Source organism: Marmota flaviventris, chromosome 6 (assembly GCF_047511675.1).
Source record: "Marmota flaviventris isolate mMarFla1 chromosome 6, mMarFla1.hap1, whole genome shotgun sequence".
NCBI lineage: Eukaryota > Metazoa > Chordata > Mammalia > Rodentia > Sciuridae > Marmota > Marmota flaviventris.
In genome coordinates this window covers 55,021,276-55,041,494 of record NC_092503.1, presented here as the reverse complement: position 1 = coordinate 55,041,494, position 20,219 = coordinate 55,021,276, and the positions used below count along the sequence as shown (strand labels likewise).

The window sequence follows — 20,219 nt, the reverse complement described above, 5'->3', positions numbered from 1 at the left end:
CCGGTGGGATAAAATCTGGTGGTGTTTTAAGATGTTAGATTATGTGTTCGTCCCCCTCCAGTGCTGGGGACTGAACCCAGGGCCTCATGCATGCTTGGTAATTTTAAATGTAGCAACAGAAAACTAGTAAATCAAGGACAACTAGCCAGATGCAGTGGTACACACCTGTAATCTTAGCAACTCGGAGGTGAGACAGGAGACCAAAAGTTCAAGTTCAGTCTCAGCAACTTAGTAAGACTTTGTCTCAAAAATAAAATAACAAGTTCTGGGGATGTAGCTCAGAGGTACAGTACCCCTGCATTCAATAAAGTAAACAAACAGGGAGGGAGGGCCTGGGTATGTAGCTTGGTATTAGAGCAACCAAGTTTAACTCCAGTATTGCAAATAAATATACCCATAAATAAATAATAAATCCAGAAAAACTATCCTTTTAAAACAAAGATTAAATAAGACAGCTGGGGACAATGGTGCACATCTGTAATCCCAGCAGCTCGGGAAGCTGAGGCAGGAGGATCAGAAGTTCAAAGCCAGGCTCAGCAACTTAGCAAGGCCCTAAGCAACTCAGTGAGACCCTGTCTCTAAATAAAATACAAAATAGGGCTGGGGATGTGGCTCAGTGGTAGAGCACCCCTGGGTTCAATCCTCAGTCCAAAAATAAATAAGGCAATAAGACATTTCCAGATAAACAAAGACAGCAAGAATTCATAATTAGCATACCTGCCTTAGAAGACTTAATACTAAACACCTAGATGCATGCCTATAATCTTAGCAAGACCCTATCTCAGAAGAAAAGTAAAGGGGTCTGGAAGTATATTTCAATGGTTGGCCGCTTGCACAGCAAACGTGAAGACCTGGGTTTGATGCCCAGTACTGAAAACAAACAAACAAACAAAAAAAGATCCACTGGTGAGTTATCTTAAGCTTGCCAACACAAAAACTATTACTCAGCTTCCTGGTCCTAATGAAATAACCAAGGCAATTAAATTATAAAAAGAAAGTTGTTGTTCGGGGTCCTGATTCCAGACCTTCCAGTCTACAACCCAGTGGCCAACTGCTTTGGGTCTCTTAAGAGGCTGGCACATCATAGCAGCAGTACATGGTGAAGCAAACTTCATACCACATGAGCTAGGAAGCAAAGAAGAAGAGGCCACCAAGGTACTACAATCCCCTTCAGAGGCAGGCTCCCAATGACCTAAGAACAAGGCCCCAACTCTCAATAGTACCACCTTAGTAACCAAGCCTTTAACATATGCACCTTTAGGGGACATTCAAAATCAAACTACAGCAAGGACTTAAATCATAAGATTTCAATATTTTAATATGATGGATTTTTCTGAGACCTTTATAAAGAACTTTGAGGAAGTAGGACAAGAAGGGAATTTGGAAAGTACTTCCTCTTCCACTTGCAGTACAGGTACAGAACAGGAAATTACTTCAAGGTCTCTGAGCTAAAGTATCTTGCAAGAGCCTGGAGCTCTTAACAGACATGAAAACACATACAAGTGAAATTTGTTTGGGACTAGACACTTTCACTACTTTAACATGTAACCTGGATGGAACTAAAGAGAAAGGAGGCAGATACTATGCATTCTGAAAGATGTTATTTATTCTCATTCCAGTTCTTTTAATTAAACTACAATCCATGTAAACTATGGTTTATAAATTTGCATTCAATTTCTTAACGCAGTCTACTGAAGACCCAGAGGCAGAGTCAAAGACAACCCCTGTGCACTATGGCCACTCCATATCACACCTCTTTGAAGGTAGTGAACACCATAGTCCCAAAAAAAGCCATAGCAGCACCCTAAAAGCTGCCCAGCAGGCCCAAATGGCTCTTTGATCCCCTCAAATGTAAGCTAAGTGGGAGAATCTAAACTTGTAGACCACTGGAAGGGAGGGTGCCCATGAGTTCCTATCCAGCCCTGGCCAGCAGTATGCTTCACATGCCACATAACTACTTTTTTGGAAGACAGGGTTTTGCCATGTTGCCCTGCCTGGTCTTGAACTCCTGGACTCAAGAGCATCTCCCACCTCACTCTCCCTGAGTGCTCAAATTACAGGCATGTACTACCACCCCCAAGGTTTTTAAAAGGTTTTTGTTTGTTTGTTCCTAATGTAACAAAATGTTCCTATCAAGAAAATAAGTCTAGGGGCTAGGGATGTGGCTCAAGTGGTAGCACGATCGCCTGGCATGCATGAGGCACTGGGTTCGATCCTCAGCACCACATAAAAATAAAATATTGTGTCCACCTTAAAATAATAATTAAAAAAAAAAAGAAAGAAAAAAAAGTCTCTAACCTTTGGCTGGACAAAGAAAACCTTTTTTCTTTACCTTGAATGGGATGTGAGGAAGTAAGAGAATTTGGGAAGCACTTTCTCTTCTACTTAACTGAACAGGTACAGAACCAAATTTACTTTAGGGCGCTGAATTACTGTCCTGCTTCCTCATATTTCACTCAAGATAAAAAGGAGAAGAAAAAAAAAGCATTCTTAATGCAATCAAAGGCTAGATATGTATTTTCTCAATAAAAACATTTTATTATACTAGGAAAAAAACGTTTTCTTTCCTTTTTTTGGGGGGTGGGGAGTACTGAGAATTTAACAAAGTGGCAATTTACCACTGAGCTATATGACCAGCACTTTTTGTTGAGATAGGATCTCACTAAGTTGCTGAAATTGACTTTGAATGTTGGATCCTCCTGTCTCAACTTCTTGAGCCACTGGGATTATAGGCATACGTGACCACGCTCTTAGTCTTTTTATTTTTTTAAGAATGGAGTGTGTGTAAAGGCAGTCCATAACTGGAATTTGGCAAATGAGTAACAGGGACCCGACTGAATGACCAGTAACTAGAAACACAGTGGGACTGAGACAATTACATCAAACAAACTCTTCTCTACTCTGATCCCTTCATTTATGAGTAATCCTGTGTATTTCAGAGAAGAGGCTTATAACACTTCTGATCAACTTCTGACAAGTAAAATCAAATAAGTCAACATCAATTCCAAAGAAACTGGACACAGGGATATCTGGAAGTTTAACACTTCAATTTAAATAGCCATCTGCGGCTTATGGCTACTGTATTATTGCAATTTTAGAGAAGGGTAGTCAAAGAACATATTCTTTCTAAATGATCTACTGAAGAACTACCTTTATTCATAAGTGATGGCATTTTTAAATCTATAAAGTTTTTCTTAGTTTTATCAGATTCTACATAATTATGATTCTATAATGTTCCCTTAGCTTTGACATTCTTTTTTTTTTTTTTAAACTAGGGATTAAACCCAGGGATGGTTAACAACTGAGCCACATCCCCAGCCGTTTTCATTTTTTAAATTTTGAGACAGGATCATACTAAATTGCTGAGTCTGGCCCTAAAATTGACATCATCCTGCCTCAGCCTCCGGAACTGTGGGATTATAGGCATGTGCCATGGCATCCAGCTTAGCTTTGACATTTTTTAAAAAATATTTAATTTTTTTTTTAATATTTATTTTTCAATTTTCGGCGGACACAACATCTTTGTTTGTATGTGGTGCTGAGGATCGAACCCGGGCCGCACACATGCCAGGCGAGTGCACTACCGCTTGAGCCACATCCTCAGCCCTTAATTTTTAACTGTAGTTGGACACAATACCTTTATTTATTTATTTTTATGTGGTGCTGAGGATTTAACCTAGGGCCTCACACTTGCTAGGTGAGCACTGTACTACTGAGCTACACAATTCCAGCCCCTAGCTTTGACATTTTTTGAACTTAACTTTATACAGAAGCTTTAGGCGCCTTATATATTTGATACATTTATTTTTTTGTTAACTTCATAATTTTTCAAGTTGGATTTTAAAATTCTATCCTATGCAAATGGATGTGGATATTTTGAGAACAGGTTCTTGCTTATCTTAAATAACTGCTTAATGTTCAGAAATATTGTGTGACTATATAATTACTGTCTGAAATACCTGAATGTATTTTAGACTTTGAGAGAATTACAAGTTGCAAAAGTCAAAGTACTGTTTTCCTAATGTGTGGAAGATATTACTGCTTGAACTTGTTGGAATTATGATGGTTCAAAGGCCTGACAATAAAGTCTGAAATATTTTCTAAGTTAAATTTTAATTAAGCCAATAACCAAAAGTATTCATCATCTAATACTCAAAAATTTACACTTATCTAGTTTCAGAAATTAGCATTTCTCATTTGAGGACACCAGATCACAACAGGAATAATAAAAAATTCTAATATCTGGAATAGATAAAGAACTCAAAAAAATGCCAAAAAACACAATGGCCAAATAACTAAAGACATTTCTCCAAAAAAGCAAATGGCCAACAAATATATGAAAAAAAATTCAACATCATTAGCAATCAGGAAAATGCAAATCAAAACTACACTGAGATTTTCTCTCACTCCAGGTAGAATGGCAACTAAGAATAAAAATAAAAGCTGGTGTACTTGGGAGGTCGAGGTAGGAAGATTCCAAGTTAAAGGCTGGCTTCAGCAACTTAGTGAAGCTCAGCAATTTAGCAAGACCCTGTCTCAACATAAAAAATAAAAAGGCTGGGGAGTGAGTTAGTGGTGAGGAGCCCCTGGGTTCAATCCCTAGTACCCCAAACAAAACAAACAAACCCCACAAATAACAAATAAAAACAAAACAAGGGGATGGGGCTGTGGCTCAGTGGTAGACAGCTTGCCTGGCATGTGTGAAGCCCTGGGTTCAATCTTTACCACCCCATATAAGTAAATAAACAAAAGATCCATTGACAACTAAACAAAATATTTAAAACAGAACTACAAATAACAAATGCTGGTGAGGATGTAGGGGGAAAAGGCATACCCATGCATTGTGGGTGGGACTAATCTCAGTGGCTCGGGAGGCTGAAGCAGGAGGATCGAAAGTTCAAAGCCAACATCAGGAACAGTGAGGTGCCAAGCAACTCAGAGACCCTGTCTCTAAACATAATACAAAATAGGGCTGGGAATATGCATCAGTGGTTGAATGCCCCTAAGGTCAAACCCCGGTAGCAATAAATAAATAAATAAACAAATAAATAAATAAAATTGCTAGGAATGGACCTACCATTCCAGATATCCTACTCCTTGATATTTATTCAGAAGAACTAAAATCAGCATACTATAGTGATATGTATATGCTAATATTTATAACAGCATAATTCACAAGAGCCAAGTTATGGAACCAAACTAGGTATCCCTCAACAGATGAATGAATACAGAAAATGTGATATATATACACTAAGGAGTGTTACTTAGCCATAAAGAATGAAATTATGTCATATGCTTATAAATGGATGGAACTGGAGAACATCATGCTAAGTAAAATAAGCCAGACTTAGAAATAAGTCAAGGGTCAAATACTTTCTCTCACATGTGGAAGCTAGAGAGAAATGAGGAATTTTTAAAAAGGGGGATCTCATAAAATAGAAGGGAGAACAGTGGAGTAGAGGAAGGAAGTCACGGAGTGGAAGGAGGTATGGGAAAGGAAAGGAACTGTAGAATAGAACTGACCAAATTATGTTATGTGCATGTATAAATATATTACAAAGAATTCCACTTTTATGTATAACTGTAATGCACAAATTTAAAAAAATAAATAGAAGGAAAACCAACAGAGTAGAGGAAGGGAATGAGCAGTTGAGGGTTATTTTTCCAAAATAAAGAAGAAATTACCACAAGGTTACTTTGGCGCCAAGTAGAGATTAACAATGCTGACTGAGCAAGTCAGATGTAGTGGTACATGCCTATACTCTAAGATATTCCAGAGGTTGAAATAGTAGTATCACCTGAGCCCAGAATTTCTAGGCCAGCCTGGGCAATTCAGTGAAATCCTGTCTTGCAAAGACCTGGATTTAATCCATAGTATGCAAACTAAAAGACTGAGTGTGAAAGAATCACATAATCTTTGTTACTCTCCCCACCCATGAATATAATTTTGATAGTGTTTTGTTTTTGTCTTTTGTGATACTGAAGATTGAACTCAGGGTATTTTACAATTGAGCTATATCCCCAGCCCTTTTCTTTTCTTTCTTTTGAGTCAGGATCTTGCCCAGGTTAGCCTTGTGGTCCTCCTGCCTCAGCCTTGAGCTGGGATTACAGACACGGGCCTCCATGCACAGCTTAATTCATAGTATTTTTATTCTTTTTTAAAAAAATATTTTTATTAGTACATCATAGTTTCATATGGTTGTGTGCTCATTTTCACATATTCATAATGGTGAGAAACAAGCCACTGTTATGACAATTAAGTTTTAAGGTAGTGGGCTGGGGATGTGGCTCAAGCAGTAGCGCGCCTGCCTGGCATGCGGGCGGCCCGGGTTCGATCCTCAGCACCACATACAAACAAAGATGTTGTGTCCGCCGAAAACCAAAAAATAAATATTAAAATTCTCTCTCTCTAAAAAAAAAAAAAAAAAAAAAAAGTTTTAAGGTAGTTTGCTGTGCCCTGATAACTGATACAACATTGTTTAGAGGGAACACGAGCCTATGCTGTGTACATATATTTGAATTAGCTTTTGGCAAGAGGAATAAGGGAAGATTTTTAGGATTAAATTTGGGGAAAGAGATGCTAGACTGTCTTAAGTACATCATAAAGCACAATTTTGCTGAAAGAGAAATAAGAATGAAAGGTAAGAATGTGTAACTGTGGATAGGAAGTGCAGTTCAATGGTGGAATGTGCTTGTCTACCATGTGTGAGGTGCTAGGTTCAATCCCTGGCACCACCAAAAAAATTTTTTTAAATTAGCAACTGATGTATATCTATGATTGGTTTTAACTAGAACTAAGAGACACTACAGTGTCAAAGAAGTGGCAGGATGAACTGGGGTTGTAGCTCAGTGCTGAGAGTGCTCTCTTACACATGTGAGGCACTGGATTGGATCCTCAGCACCACATAAAAACAAAACAAAGGTATTATGTCCATAAACAACTAAAAGAAGAAGAAGAAGAAAATATATCAAAGGAAATACAAGGGCAAGTGCCTACCATACTGTCTGAACATAGCAGACTCAAGAGATGCTTTAAACAAAATATAACCTATAAGTAAAATAAAGAGAGAGAAATGTTTGAGTCAGACAGTAGTAAGGGGTCCTTACTGGTCAGAATGCAGAATTATTTTTGTGTGACTTGGGTAGGTCACTGACAACAGATGCTGGCAATGAAGCACAGAAAAGACAAAAAGGTGCTCTCTTTGCTGGCCCATCATCTGCTCTCACATTCCTGGCCCCAGAGGGCAGATTTGGGTTCCCACAGCACATTATGCATATTTTTACCAATTATTACCAAACTGAATTGAATTTACCTTTCTCCCTACCTCCAGTGTTCTAAGTTTCTAAGGGCAAAGCATGTCTTATTCATCTCTCAGCTAGGCATCTAGTATAGTATCTGACATAGACTTAACAGTTCTTAAATGTTTATTTACTTGATTTTCCAATCATCAGAGAAATCTTGTAGTCCTATTTCAGAATGGTATGTATTTAATAAATGCAGCGGTCAGTTTTATTCAACTCAGCATTCCAAGTGCTCAATAAAGCAAGTGGCCCACATGAGCTACTCAAATTTTAAGTCAACAAATCTAACAAGAAATTTTTTTTTAATTTTTTTTAGTTTTAAGTGGACACAATATCTTTAGTTTATTTTCATGTGGTGTTGAGGATCGAACCCAGTGCCTCATGCATGGTAGGCGCGCACTCTACCACTGAGCTACAACCTCAGTCCAAACAAGAAATTTAGTTAGGGGGAAAAAAAAAAAAAACATGTTGAGAAAAAAAAAACTGGGCAAGTAACATTGCAGTTAAAAATCATATCTTGACGGTTTGGGGCTGTAGCTCAGTGATAGAGCACTTGCCTAGCATGTGGTTTGATCCTCAGCACCACATATAAATAAATTAAATAAAGGTATAAAAAAGTACGACATTTAAAAAAATCATCTTGATATCTAAGCAAAAAGCTCTATAATTTATTCCAACTTATATCAATATCATTTGCCCTTCTAAACTAAGAATTCTACCAATTAATTACACTGTTCCATTTATAGCTGATGTCACAGCTTCTCAATTTTCAACTTAAATTCCTTTCTATAATTCAGACATTAAAATTACCTATAGCAATGCTCTAGGTAATCTACATGCAATCTATATTGATGTAATTATTTAAAATATTTGTATAATTTATAATCATATTAATGATTAAAAATCACTAATGGCACACTGCCATATTGTGTAGGAGGTTAACATGTATGAACACCACATAGTAAATGGTTATGGTATAAGAAACTAATTCTGAGCTAGAAAATATTTAAACAATGATCCTGGCTAAAACTAACTGCAATCAATTTTGTCAGGCATCATCTTTAGTTTTTCCACTTGTTTGCTGAATCACACTAAACTACCACAAACCTCAATTTTTTTCTACATGGTCATTCAAAGAAGTTTATAAAAGGCTTTGAGTGAGAAAATTAGCTTAATAAACTGAAAATCCGGGCTGGAGTTATGGCTCAGTGGTAGAGCGCTCGCCTAGCACATGGGAGGCCCTAGGTTCAATCCTCAGCACCACATAAAAACAAATAAAATAAAGGTATTGTGTCCAACTACAACTAAAACATAAATCTTATTAAAAAAAAAACTAAAAATCCTTGTAGCTGATCTCAATATAAAGAATAACAGCAGCAAGTCTATACAAAAACTGGGTCTTTAAAAAAATATATATAAAAAACCTAAAAAACAACAACAACAAAAAAAAAACTGGGTCTTTAAAAGGAAAAACGGGCATCAAATATTTCATTCAGTACCCAGTAACAGGCCTGTGCATTAAGATCCTGTTAATATTTTATTTTTTGCTGTGCTGGGGCTCAAACCCAGGGCCTTCTACACGCCAGGCTAGTATTCTACCACTGAGTCACACCCCCAGGCAAGATCCTTTTAATATTTAATTAATATGTAAGATCAAAAAACTAGGTTATATTAACTACTATTTCCTCATTTACTACTATCTTCCTAAGATGAAAGATTTCTTTTTCATAATCCAACAGTTTTGATATTAGATTCTCCCAATGTAGTTTGATTTTCAATACAGCAGACCCTCTTTTCCTTGTGGTATGTGTTCTAAGATCCCAGTGGACTCCTGAAACTGCAGAAAGTTCCAAACCTTATATATGCTATCTTGTTTTCCTACACATGCATACCTATGATAAAGTTTAATATAAAAATTCAGCACAGATTATTAACAGCTAACAATAAACTAGAAAAATTATAACAATAAAGTTATATGAATATACACTGTAATAAAAGTAATATAATCTTTTTTTAAAAAAGTTTTTTGTAGGTGTAGAGAAGCAGAATGCCTTTATTTTATTTCTTTATTTTTGTGTAGTGCAGAGGATCAAACCCAGTGCCTCACACATGTTAGGCAAGCGCTCTGCCACTGAGCTACAGACCCAGCCCAAAAGTAATATAATCTTAATCTCTTTCAAGATCTTATTGTACTGTACCCTTGTTGACTACAGGTAACTACAACCACGGGAATAAAACCATGGATAAGTATTATAATCGTGTTTCATTTTTCTTCTTGGTTTTTTTTTTTTTTTTTTCCAGCACTGGAGATTGAACCCAGGGTGCTCTCCCACTGAGCTACATACCTGGCCCTTTTTTAATTTCTGAGACAATGTCTTGTTAGATTGCTAAGGCTGGCCTCTAAGCTGAGATCCTCCTGTTTCAATCTCCCTAGAACCTGGAATTACAGATGTGCACCACCATACCTAGCTACTACTGTACTTCAGTGCTACATAAACTCTGCACCAGGAACTGGCAAACTTCTTCTTCTGGAGACAAGAGTTTGCTGTTCTCCAGGCTAGTCTCAAACTAGTAGGCTCAAGTGATCCTCTAATCTTGGCCACCAGTGTAGATGAGACTACGTACCACCACACCTAGCCCAACATAGTTTAAAACACTTAAGACAAAAAAAGTTAACTCTCTATTTTTTAGTACCTGTGGGCCAAAGTTAAATACTACTAAATGCTCCTATCAGATATGCTATGTCTTCACACACTTTTTTCTTATCAAAATTAATTCCCAGGAAGGGATCAAACTTATTCATATTTAAGATTACCAAAACTATGACAATTCAAGTTCTCCCAAATTCAATGACCTTACTCTATACTGTAATTGCAGGCATCAGAATAAAGGGAAAGAGCCAGGCCCAGTGGCACAGACCTGTAATCCCAGCGATTTGGGAGGCTAAGACAGTAGTATCACAAATTCAAAGCCAGCCTCAGCAATTTAGCGAGGCTCTAAGCAAGTCAGTGAGACCATGTCTCAAGATAAAAAATTTTAAAAAGGGGTAGGGATGTTGCTCAGTGGTTAAGGGTCCCTGGGTTCAATCCCCAGCACCAACATAAATAAATAAAGGGAAAGTATAGATAATATGAATGTAGCTAATATCCTAAAAGAGCAAATCCCAAAGATTTGTTATTGTGACAAGAAACAACTTCTTTTCTTCCCTTCTTCAATTGCCCAGCTAGCCTAAACTTTCCTCTATAGTTAACACATGGCAATGGAACAAAAGTAGCAATGATAACAACTCCTAGGGTTGTGTCCTTCCAGTGCAAGAATAAGTCCTTCCCCTGGCTAGAATGTCGATGTTACTTTAGGGGAGTCATAGTCAAGCTGTACCAGCCCTGGACTGTGCCTGAGGCCTCTCCACATGGGGCACAGGGAGGGAACAACTCTTTTTTAATTTGTGGTCTCTGTGAGACTTACCCAAACTGAATCTTTATTTTTTTTATTTTTTGGCACAGGGGATTGAACCCAGGATCACTTTAACCACTAAACCACATTTTCAGCCCCTTTTAAAAATTTTTACTTTGAGACAGGGCCTAAATGAGTTTCTTAGGGCCTCACTAAATTGCTCAGGCTGGCTCTGAATTTGTGATACTCCTGTCTCAGCCTTCCTGTCGCTGGGATTACAAGCATTCTACACCACATTTAGCCAGTATCCTAATTGACAGGACCTTTTCTGGCAAGCCACAGTAAATATCACATTTTACTAACATGTTCAAATTGCCAGGTTCTAAGTTAAATATTTTATTTAAAGAAATAGAATTTTGGCTCAAAGCTTTAAGTGTTTTACTTCAGGAATCAAATCAATAAACAGCAGTTCCAAGATTTTCTTGGACACCATCTTTCTTATGTGATGTTTAAAAAATTGTTGGCTCTGCTTATATGGAAGCAGCATGTCTAATAATAGTACAGTACAGGAAAACCTGTATTATCACCAGGATAGCTAAAAGTTAAGCGTTTTGAGACATTCTCATTTATACTTTCTCCTTTAAAAGTGTATACAGCCCAGCCGGGCATAGTGGCACACACCTCTAATCAAAGCGGCTTAGGAGACTGAGGCAGGAGGATCCCGAGTTCAAAACCAGCCTCAGCAAAAGTGAGGTGCTAAGCAACTCAGTGAGACCTTGTCTCTAAGTAAAATACAAAAAACGGCTGGGGATGTGGCTCAGTGATCAAGTGCCCCTTAGTTGGAGGTATTCACCTCCAAAAATGCATAGAGTGGGAATATTCATAAAATATAAAAAGATTCCTTTTTAAAGTGGATTGATTTATTCTTTTCTTTCCTTGACTTCTGGTTTACTTTAATGGTTATACAGGGACACAGACATGGATGTCGCAAGAAGAGCAAAAACATCTGGCTCAGCTGAGTATAGTCCATGCTTCTCCTTCTTCCCCCAAACTTAAAACTATAGAAGTCAATGTGCTTTCCGCTAAATATTTAAATTGTTTCCTCTCCAAAAATAGTTTTCCATCTTTGACAAACTTCATTATTTTCCTCTTTACTGTCAGGATCTGCTTTTTTAACATGTATTTATTATTATTATTTTAGAATCTGCTTTTTTCTTTAACCGTATCAAGGCTACCAATAATTACTCATGCTTCTCTACTGCATATATTTCTCAGTGAGACAGAGAGCATGGTGCATACCAGGAGATATTCTAACTATAATAAAGTGCCCTTGCTTGAGTACTTTTTAAACTCCTACTATCCAAAATCATCTAATCCAATTAAAAGAGCTACCCCACCCACCCTTGTAGCAGGATTGAACCCTGGGGTACTTAACCACTGAGCCACATTCCTAGCCCTTTTTAAAAAATGTTTTATTTATTTACTTTTTAATAATTTCTTTTATTTATATTTCTTTACTTTTTTACGGTACCAGGGATTGAACTCAGGGGCACTCAACCACTGAGCCACATCCCCAGCCCTATTTTGTATTTTATTTAGCCACAAGGTCTGATTAGTTCCTCCCTGTTGCTGAGGCTGGCTTTGAACCTTCTATCCTCCTGCCTCAGCTTCCCAAGGATTATAGATAGGATTACAGATGTGCACTACCACACCCGGCTTTATGTTTTGAGACAGGGTCTTGCTAAATTGCGTATGCCTGCAATCCTCCTGTCCCAGCCTCCCAAATCACTGGGATTACAGGCATGTGCTATCATGCCCGGCTAAAAGAATCTTAACAGTTTCAAAATCTCCCCAAGTGATCTGAATGTTCAGTGAGGGTGGACAAAAACATATGGGCTCTAAAGGTCAGAAAACTTAGATTTAAATCCCAGTTTTGCCATTACTAGCTGTAACCTTGGACTAGTTAAATTTCCTAAACTTTATTTATTTATAGGTGTCCACTATGTGCCAAGCACAGTATCAGGTGTTGAGTAAGGATAATTATGACATCCCTTGTCATCTGGGAGCTTTTAATGGAAGATACAGGAACTATAGGAAGACACAGACAAGCACCTCAATCCTAATAGGGCTATGAAGGCATACAGGAAGCAAATTCAATTTAGAATGAAAGGATCAGCAAAATCTCTAAAAAGAGGACATTAAAGCCGAGTGCTGTAAAAAAAAAAAAAAGTAGTAGTAGTTAGATGAGGTTATTAAAGGAACAAAGGAGGAAGTGTATATAACCTGGATATAACCAATTCAGCTTAGTTGATAAATAAAAGTAGTTCAGACCAGAACAGAAAGTAAGAATGAGGGAGGGAGGCCAGGGCAGTAGTGCACCCCTATATTCCTGCTGCCTCAGGAGGTTGAGCCAGGAGAATCCCAAGTTTGAGGCCAGCAATGACAACTCAGCAAGATCATGTCAAAAAGAGCCGGGGTGTGGTGTGCTCCCTTGAGCTCCGCGCGCGCTCTCTCTCTCTCTCTCTCTCATGCGCAGGGGGGCGTGGTGCTGTGAAATGTAGCTCAGTGGTAGTGCTCTGGGTCTGATTCTGTATTAGGGAGACAAGAGTTGAGGATCTATATGAATGAGACCTCAGCTTCTACATCTGCAAAATAGGGATCTATCTACTCTGCTTGGTTACCTCAAAGACTGAATTATATATAGAGAGAGAATGTGCAAAAGAATGTAAATGTACAGTGCCTTGCATATAACAGGTACTCAAATGATAAGACACTTCCACTTGGCTTTATGCAGAAAAAAAAAAAAAAAGCTCACCTTTTATTATAAGCATCACTAGCAAACTGTTAACACACTCATCAGAGCACAAGTTTAATAAGTAAGCTCTCTTTAGCAATTTTTCCTGGGTGCACCTTAACCTGCTATGTCAACTCCTAAGTCTCAGGGTGCCAACACTGATTTTGCTTTCAAAAAGTTTCAGACAGTTCAAAGTGCCTCAACATAAGGCTGTAGATACAGGGCTGGGGATGTGGCTCAAGTGGTAGCGCGCTCGCCTGGCATGCGTGGGGCCCGGGTTCAATCCTCAGCACCACATACAAACAAAGATGTTGTGTCCGCCGAAAACTAAAAAATAAATATTAAAATTTTTTAAAAAATAAGGCTGTAGATACAAATGCTTTAAAAATATTTGATTTTTTATTAAATAAACAGCAGCTATGGACCACTTCTGAACCAAAACCAGAATACTTCAATTTAATCCTGGCTTTTGCACTAACTAGGTAAGTTACTCTAGGTAAGACAACCTTTTGTGCCTTGGTTCTTTTCTGTTAAACTTAACAGTATAGAACAGAACCCTTAATAACTCAAAATAAGAGGCTAGGTGGGCATGATGGCATATGCCTGTAATCCCAGATCCTTGAGAGGCCGAGGCAGGAGGATCACAAGTTTAAGACCAGCCTCGGCAATTTAGCAAGACTCTCAAAATGGGGCTATAGCTCAGTGAAAGAGGACCACTGGGTTCAATCCCTAGTACTAGGAAAATGAATGAGTGAGTGAATAAATAAAAGAACAAGGCTACTTTTTTTTTTTGGTGGTGCTGGGGAGCAAAGCCAGGGCCTTATGCAAGGAGGCAAGCACTCTACCAAATGAGCTATATCCCTAGCCCAAGGCTACTTTTTAATTACCAATACCCACCCTATTTTTTTAAGGAATGTCTTGGGTTAGAACAGAATCTTCCCTATGAAAATTTTTATTCGGACTGGGGATGTGGCTCAAGCGATAGCACGCTCGCCTGGCATGTGTGCGGCCCGGGGTTCGATCCTCAGCATCACATACAAACAAAGATGTTATGTCGGCAGAAAACTAAAATATAAATATTAAAAAAAAAAAAAAAATTCTCTCTCACTCTCTTTAAAAAAAATTTTTTTTATTCATTTTTACTATTTAGTCTTACACTTTAATATAGGTCAACATATTTTGTTTATATAGTGCTGAGAATTGAACCCCTGGTGCTCTGCCACTGAGCTACATGCCCAGCCCTTTTTATTCTCAAGCAGGGCCTCACTAAGTTGCCCAGGCTGGTCTTGAATTTTCATTCTCCTGCTTCAGCCTCCCAAGTCAATGGGATCACATGTGTGTACCACCATGCCTGGCCTGAAGCTCAACTTGAAAAGACTATTTGTTTAATTACTAAACAAGATGGCTTCTTTTTATACACTTACCTCAAGAAAGACAGACTTCCAGGCAGGCCTGGTGGCACTCGCCTGTAATCCCAGCAATTTAGGAGGCTGAGGCAGGAGGATAGCAAGTTCAAAGCCAGCCTCAGCAACTTAGTTAGGCCCTAAAGAACTTAGAGTGGCCCTAAACAACTTAGTGTCTCAAAATAAAAAATAAAGAGGGCTGGGGACGTGGCTCAGCAATTAAGTAACCCTGGATTCAATCCCCGGTACCAAAAAAAGAAAAAAAGAAAGGTATACTTCCATACCAAGTAGGTTTCTTCTTCTTTTTTATGGTGCGTGTGCATGTGCGTAAGTGCTGGGAATTGTATCCTGGGCCTTGCACATGCTTTGCAAGCACTCTGCTGTTCAGCTACAACCTCAGCTATTTTCTATTTTGAGACAGGGTCTGGTTATGTTATCTAGGCTGGTGTTGAACTTTCGAGATCCTTCTGTCTCAGTGTCTGGAGTAGCTGGGATTACAGGTGTACACCACCACACCTGGCTCCAAGTAGGTTTCATGGAAAGAAAATTTTAGTAACTGAACTGAATATTAACATACAGAAAATTTAAATGGATCACTGGCCTTAAGTTCAAAATATATTAGTATTTACAAAGAGCTAGCCTTTGAATGGGTACTATGTGCTAGTCACCGTGCTATAAAGGGTTTTATGTTTATTATCTCATTTAGTCCTAGGAGGCAGGTACTATTATTATCAAATCTATTTCATAGAAGGGGAAGTGGAGCTTTAATTCTGTACTTTGCCCTGCTAGTCAGTGAGAAATCTATTCTCTGAATTCAAGACTATCTCAAAGCTCAAGAGGACTTTTACCTCCACTCCTGCTTGAAATTGTTGTCTTCAGATACAACAGTATATCTTAATTTAAAATCCCCAGAAAATTGAAATTATAGCACAAACTTCATAAACAGTGACTATATCTCTCTTTCAGCCTTCTCTTTAATATGCCAAAATAATTCTAGACCCTGAGCTTTCCTAAACCTTTAATCATTTATGGTGCGCTCTGCTGTACCTACCCATTAGAACAATTTAAAAAAACATTAACACAGTGCCAATTATTTTCAAAAGCCCAGAGATACTAATCAAGTGATCCTAATAGTCTTAAACACTATTCTCAAACCAAAAAAGATAAATGGAGATTGGGAAACTTGCATTCTAAAGTGCCACCATCCAGATAAAATTACCCTGTGAATTAGAGTAATTTCAATCAGATCCTGTAAAAATTGAACATTTTTCTCAAGACCAGAATTACAGAGTAACTGTAAGATAGCTCAAGGGCCCAAACTCTGAAGAATAAAATGGTTTTCCACGTGGCAAATTCAATAGCAAAAGGCAGGCAGTAGGAACTAGGGAAAACAGCAATAGTTTTTAAAAAAGCAGCAATAAATAAAATTACAAAATGATTAACCTATTCAACTCATGGCCATTCTACCTTAATACAAGACTATAATTACTCTCAAAAATCACATGCTGCTTAAGTAAGGCCTCATGTCTTACTACATGGTGCCCTCAGTTTTAAGTTAACATATTACATACTAAGAAAAACTCACATTTCATAAGCATTAAAAACTCAATTTTTTTTTGGGGGGGGGGCGCGTATATTTATGACAGTCATTATCATGCAAACTAGTTTACATAAACATAAAATACCAGAGTAAGTGTATAATTTGTTAATTCTCTAACTCACTAGTGAGTCTCAGAATTGTTTTCTAAACCATAAGAATGGCCACACTTATAAACAATTTACATTTGTCATATCAACTATTTGGTAATAAGATACCAGATATATTTAAAAAGAGAGGAGTATGCTGGTCCTGGTGGTGCATGCCTGTGATCCCAGCAAATCAGGAGGCTGAGGCAGGAGGGTTGCCAAAATACAGAGCCAGCCTAAGCAACTTAGCAAGACCCTGTCTCTAAATAAAAAGGGCTGGAAATGTGGCTCAGTGGTTAAGTACTCCTGGGTTCAATCCCAGGTACTAAAAAAAGAGAGAGGGGATTAAATTATCATACTAGAATCTATTTAATAATGCACTTACCAAGATAAACACAAAGTTATTACTTGAAGGAAGTGTAGGCAGGAGATTCCAACTCAATTGTGTGACAGGAAGTATTAGCTATGAAGTTTAGAAACAGGAATACCAAGTTTTGTTTTAGCTCAAGAAAAAAAAAAAAGGAAAATGTGCTAGTGAATAAAGGCAAAAGAGGAAGTTCTTTTTAGAGAACCATCTGCCATATTATAAAAACAATGCAAAATTATTTCTAAAGTTAAAAAAAATACTCACTTTTTCACTAGGTTTATTTTCAACTATTTCTCTGGGTATACTGGAGCTCGAATTTTTCGGTTTCCCTTAACAAGATAGCTTATGGTTCATACTTTACATTCACAAAGAGATAAGGAGGGTTTGTAACATTCAACCATTAGTTCATATCTTTTTGCTAAAGTTTGATGATTAACTTTTTTTCAACACTAACAGCATAATAATCATTTTTTAAAAGAGCCTAAGTTTCACAATGTGAATATCTCAACACTAAAGAACTGGGTACTTAAAAATGGTTAGGATGATAAATTTTATGTTGTATATTTAACACACAATAAGTTGCAGATGTTAATAAGAAATTACTCCACTTAAATTTAAATAATTTGTTATGCAAATTTTGGTTAATCTAATACCACAATCATTTTATGCTTAATGTTAAATAATTTGTTGTTGTCTTTAACAGCTGAATTAGTGTAATGTAATTAATTTTTAAACACACTTCTACACATGGGCAATATCTTTAATCCTGAACCAGAGTGAAATTGAAGCGTTATTCTCAATTAACATCTTTCAAATCATCTGAATTACTTTTCCCAACAAGTACTAGTTATGAAATTATGAGAGTGTGTTTCTACTTCAATTGATTCCTTCATTCAGTTAAGTGCAAATCTTGAAATTAAGAGAGCAAGATCCCTAAATGAACAGGCTTTTCTTAAAGCAGTTGTGCTTTGGTCATGAGGTAGGCGACATTTCTCACACCTCAGCCTTTAGCAAGATTGACAGCCAAGAATGCTAGTCAACCATTTCCAATCACTGTTCACGCCTGGCTCAGTCCTATTAAAAATTTGTCAGGTTTTTGTGAAGTATCATCAAGTTCTCCTAGGAGTGTGCAACCTAGGTTATTATGGTTGCTTGAGGCGGCCCTGGAACAACCAGCTTGACTTGGTCATCTCTGGGAAGTCTCCAGGAAAACGAAAGGAAACGCTTCAACTTTGCGCAAACCCCTTTCTTAGTCACACCTAACTCCCTTCCCAGTGAAGGACTGTGTTCTGGAAAGATCTACCCCTTTCCAACTCAAATGTCACTCCCAGATCAGCTGCTAGAGGGGCAAGCAGAGCTCAACCCACTCCCTCTTCTTCCAGCACCTTCTCGAGTACCGCAGCCCCCCTACAACCTATACAACCGGGGCCCGGGCTTACGACCCCAGCCCACACGCAAGGCTACCACTGCGTCTCCCGGGGGTCTTGGCCTGGGCGGCAGTGGCCAGCCCAGGGGATCCGCTCCTGATCCAGAGGGGGCGACCAGAGCGGGTGTGAGGGGTCTCCTGGCTGAGCCGAAAGATGGTCTCACCTTGACCCTGATTTCGTAGGTGGTAAAGCGGCCCCGGCCGACCCCCACGGTCTGCGGGTTGCTCACATCGATCTCGAGGAAGTTGCTGGGCGGCCCGTAGGCGTCATTCAGATTCTGCGGCTTGGTGATCAGCCGCCGGGTGTCCGCCACGGTCTCCGCCATTTCGCTGTAGCCGCAGCCGCCGCGGGCTCCCTCCGCCCACTCCGCGTTCCACAGACGCCGCCGCTGCCGCCCGCCGCGGGGACACGGGCCTCGCGCGCAGCGGTCGCGAAGCGAACGAGCACGTAGAACGGGCGTTCACCCCGCTCGCGAAGCTCCACCCCACGTCCCTCCAGCTTCCGCCTCTGTGCCTGGGGAAAAACAGCTGACCCGCCAGAACGCCGCGTCCCGGCCCGGGAAGCCCGGCTGAGGACCGGGAGGGGCACTGCCCACAAGGGGTTGAGTACAAGCAGCGTCGCGGGACGTGTAGCTAGCGGGTTCAAAACGAACTACAGTGCCCACAATGCACCGGGCGAGCGCGCCGCCGGGAGGGGCCCGCATACTGAAGGGCCAGACGCCCGGGGGCAGGAGCTTCCGGTTTTCCGGTGCCTGTCTGGACCGGGCGCGGGGGTCGCTGGGCGCCGGAAACGGTCTGAGCGGTCTTGGAGATTTGGGGGCAAAAGTTAAACCGCAAGGTAGGGGTGGTAGGACCGCAAATGTAAACAAAACATATCCAACCATGAGCTAACATTCCCACCGCTCCACAATGAACCCCTGAAAATGCTTCTCTAGGTAGTTTTTAATGCCTCAGATAGTCTGGCCATGGGCCTGAGTTTCACCAGACCTGTGGCTAGATTGATAAACCGAAGGCAGTAAAAAGGGGGAGTAGAGTTTTTGAAAACTAGCAGAAGCAAAGCACGTCAAACCGGCGATATGTCTGCTCTCTAAAAGAAAATAAGATAGTGAACAAGTTGAAAGCTGCCTCGAGGATCCTTCTGGGTTAACTGGCACTCTTTCGTTTCCCAGGAAGTCTCGTAAGTTTTGAAAGAAGTGGTAAATGTGTCTGCTACCATTGATATTTAGTTAAATAAGCCTTCATAAAAAAAATGGAAAAAAGATCCTAAAATGCAAGTTGTGAACGTTGAGATAGGATACATTTCAATCTCTACCTCAATAGTTCTTCTCTCAATGACTTCAACATTTTAAAAATAACAAACTTCGGTAACTCTGATCACTTTTATCTGTCCCTTAAGCAGAAAAAAAATTTCATAATAGCTATTTTTTCCTGGTGCTGGAGTTTGAACCCAGGGGTGCTCTACCACTAACCTACATCCCTAGATCCTTTTTATTTCTTATTTTTTGAGACAGAGTCCCCATATGTTGCCCAGGCTGGCCTTGAATTTGTCCTTTTCCTGCCTCAGCTTTCCCAGTTTCTGGGATTGCAGGCATATGCCATTGCACCCAGACTATAGCAACCTTCTTGATAACACTAAGAAATGTTGGAATAAGAAAAAAAGTATTTAGGGGTTGGAGTTGTAGCTCCGTGGTAGAGCACTTGCCTTGCATGTGTGAGGCACTGGGTTCTATTCTCAGCACCGCATATAAATAAATAAAAAAAGATCAGGGCTGGGGATATAGCTCAGTTGAAGAACGCTTGCCTCTCATGCACAAGGCCCTGGGTTCAATCCCCAGCATCACACACACA

The 20,219-nt window shown here is 39.3% G+C and overlaps 1 protein-coding gene across 1 annotated transcript in view; it reads right to left on the bottom strand.

Annotated features, from left to right (window-relative positions):
* Snx3 (sorting nexin 3) overlaps positions 1–18,943 on the bottom strand; it is a 47,575-nt gene extending 28,632 nt beyond the window's left edge. Inside the window, exon 1 of the mRNA XM_027928284.3 lies at positions 18,536–18,943. Coding sequence (XP_027784085.1) covers positions 18,536–18,697 — 162 coding nt within the window. The 5' untranslated portion in view covers positions 18,698–18,943. The remainder of the gene's footprint in view (positions 1–18,535) is intronic.
* Between the last annotated feature and the right edge of the window lie 1,276 nt (positions 18,944–20,219).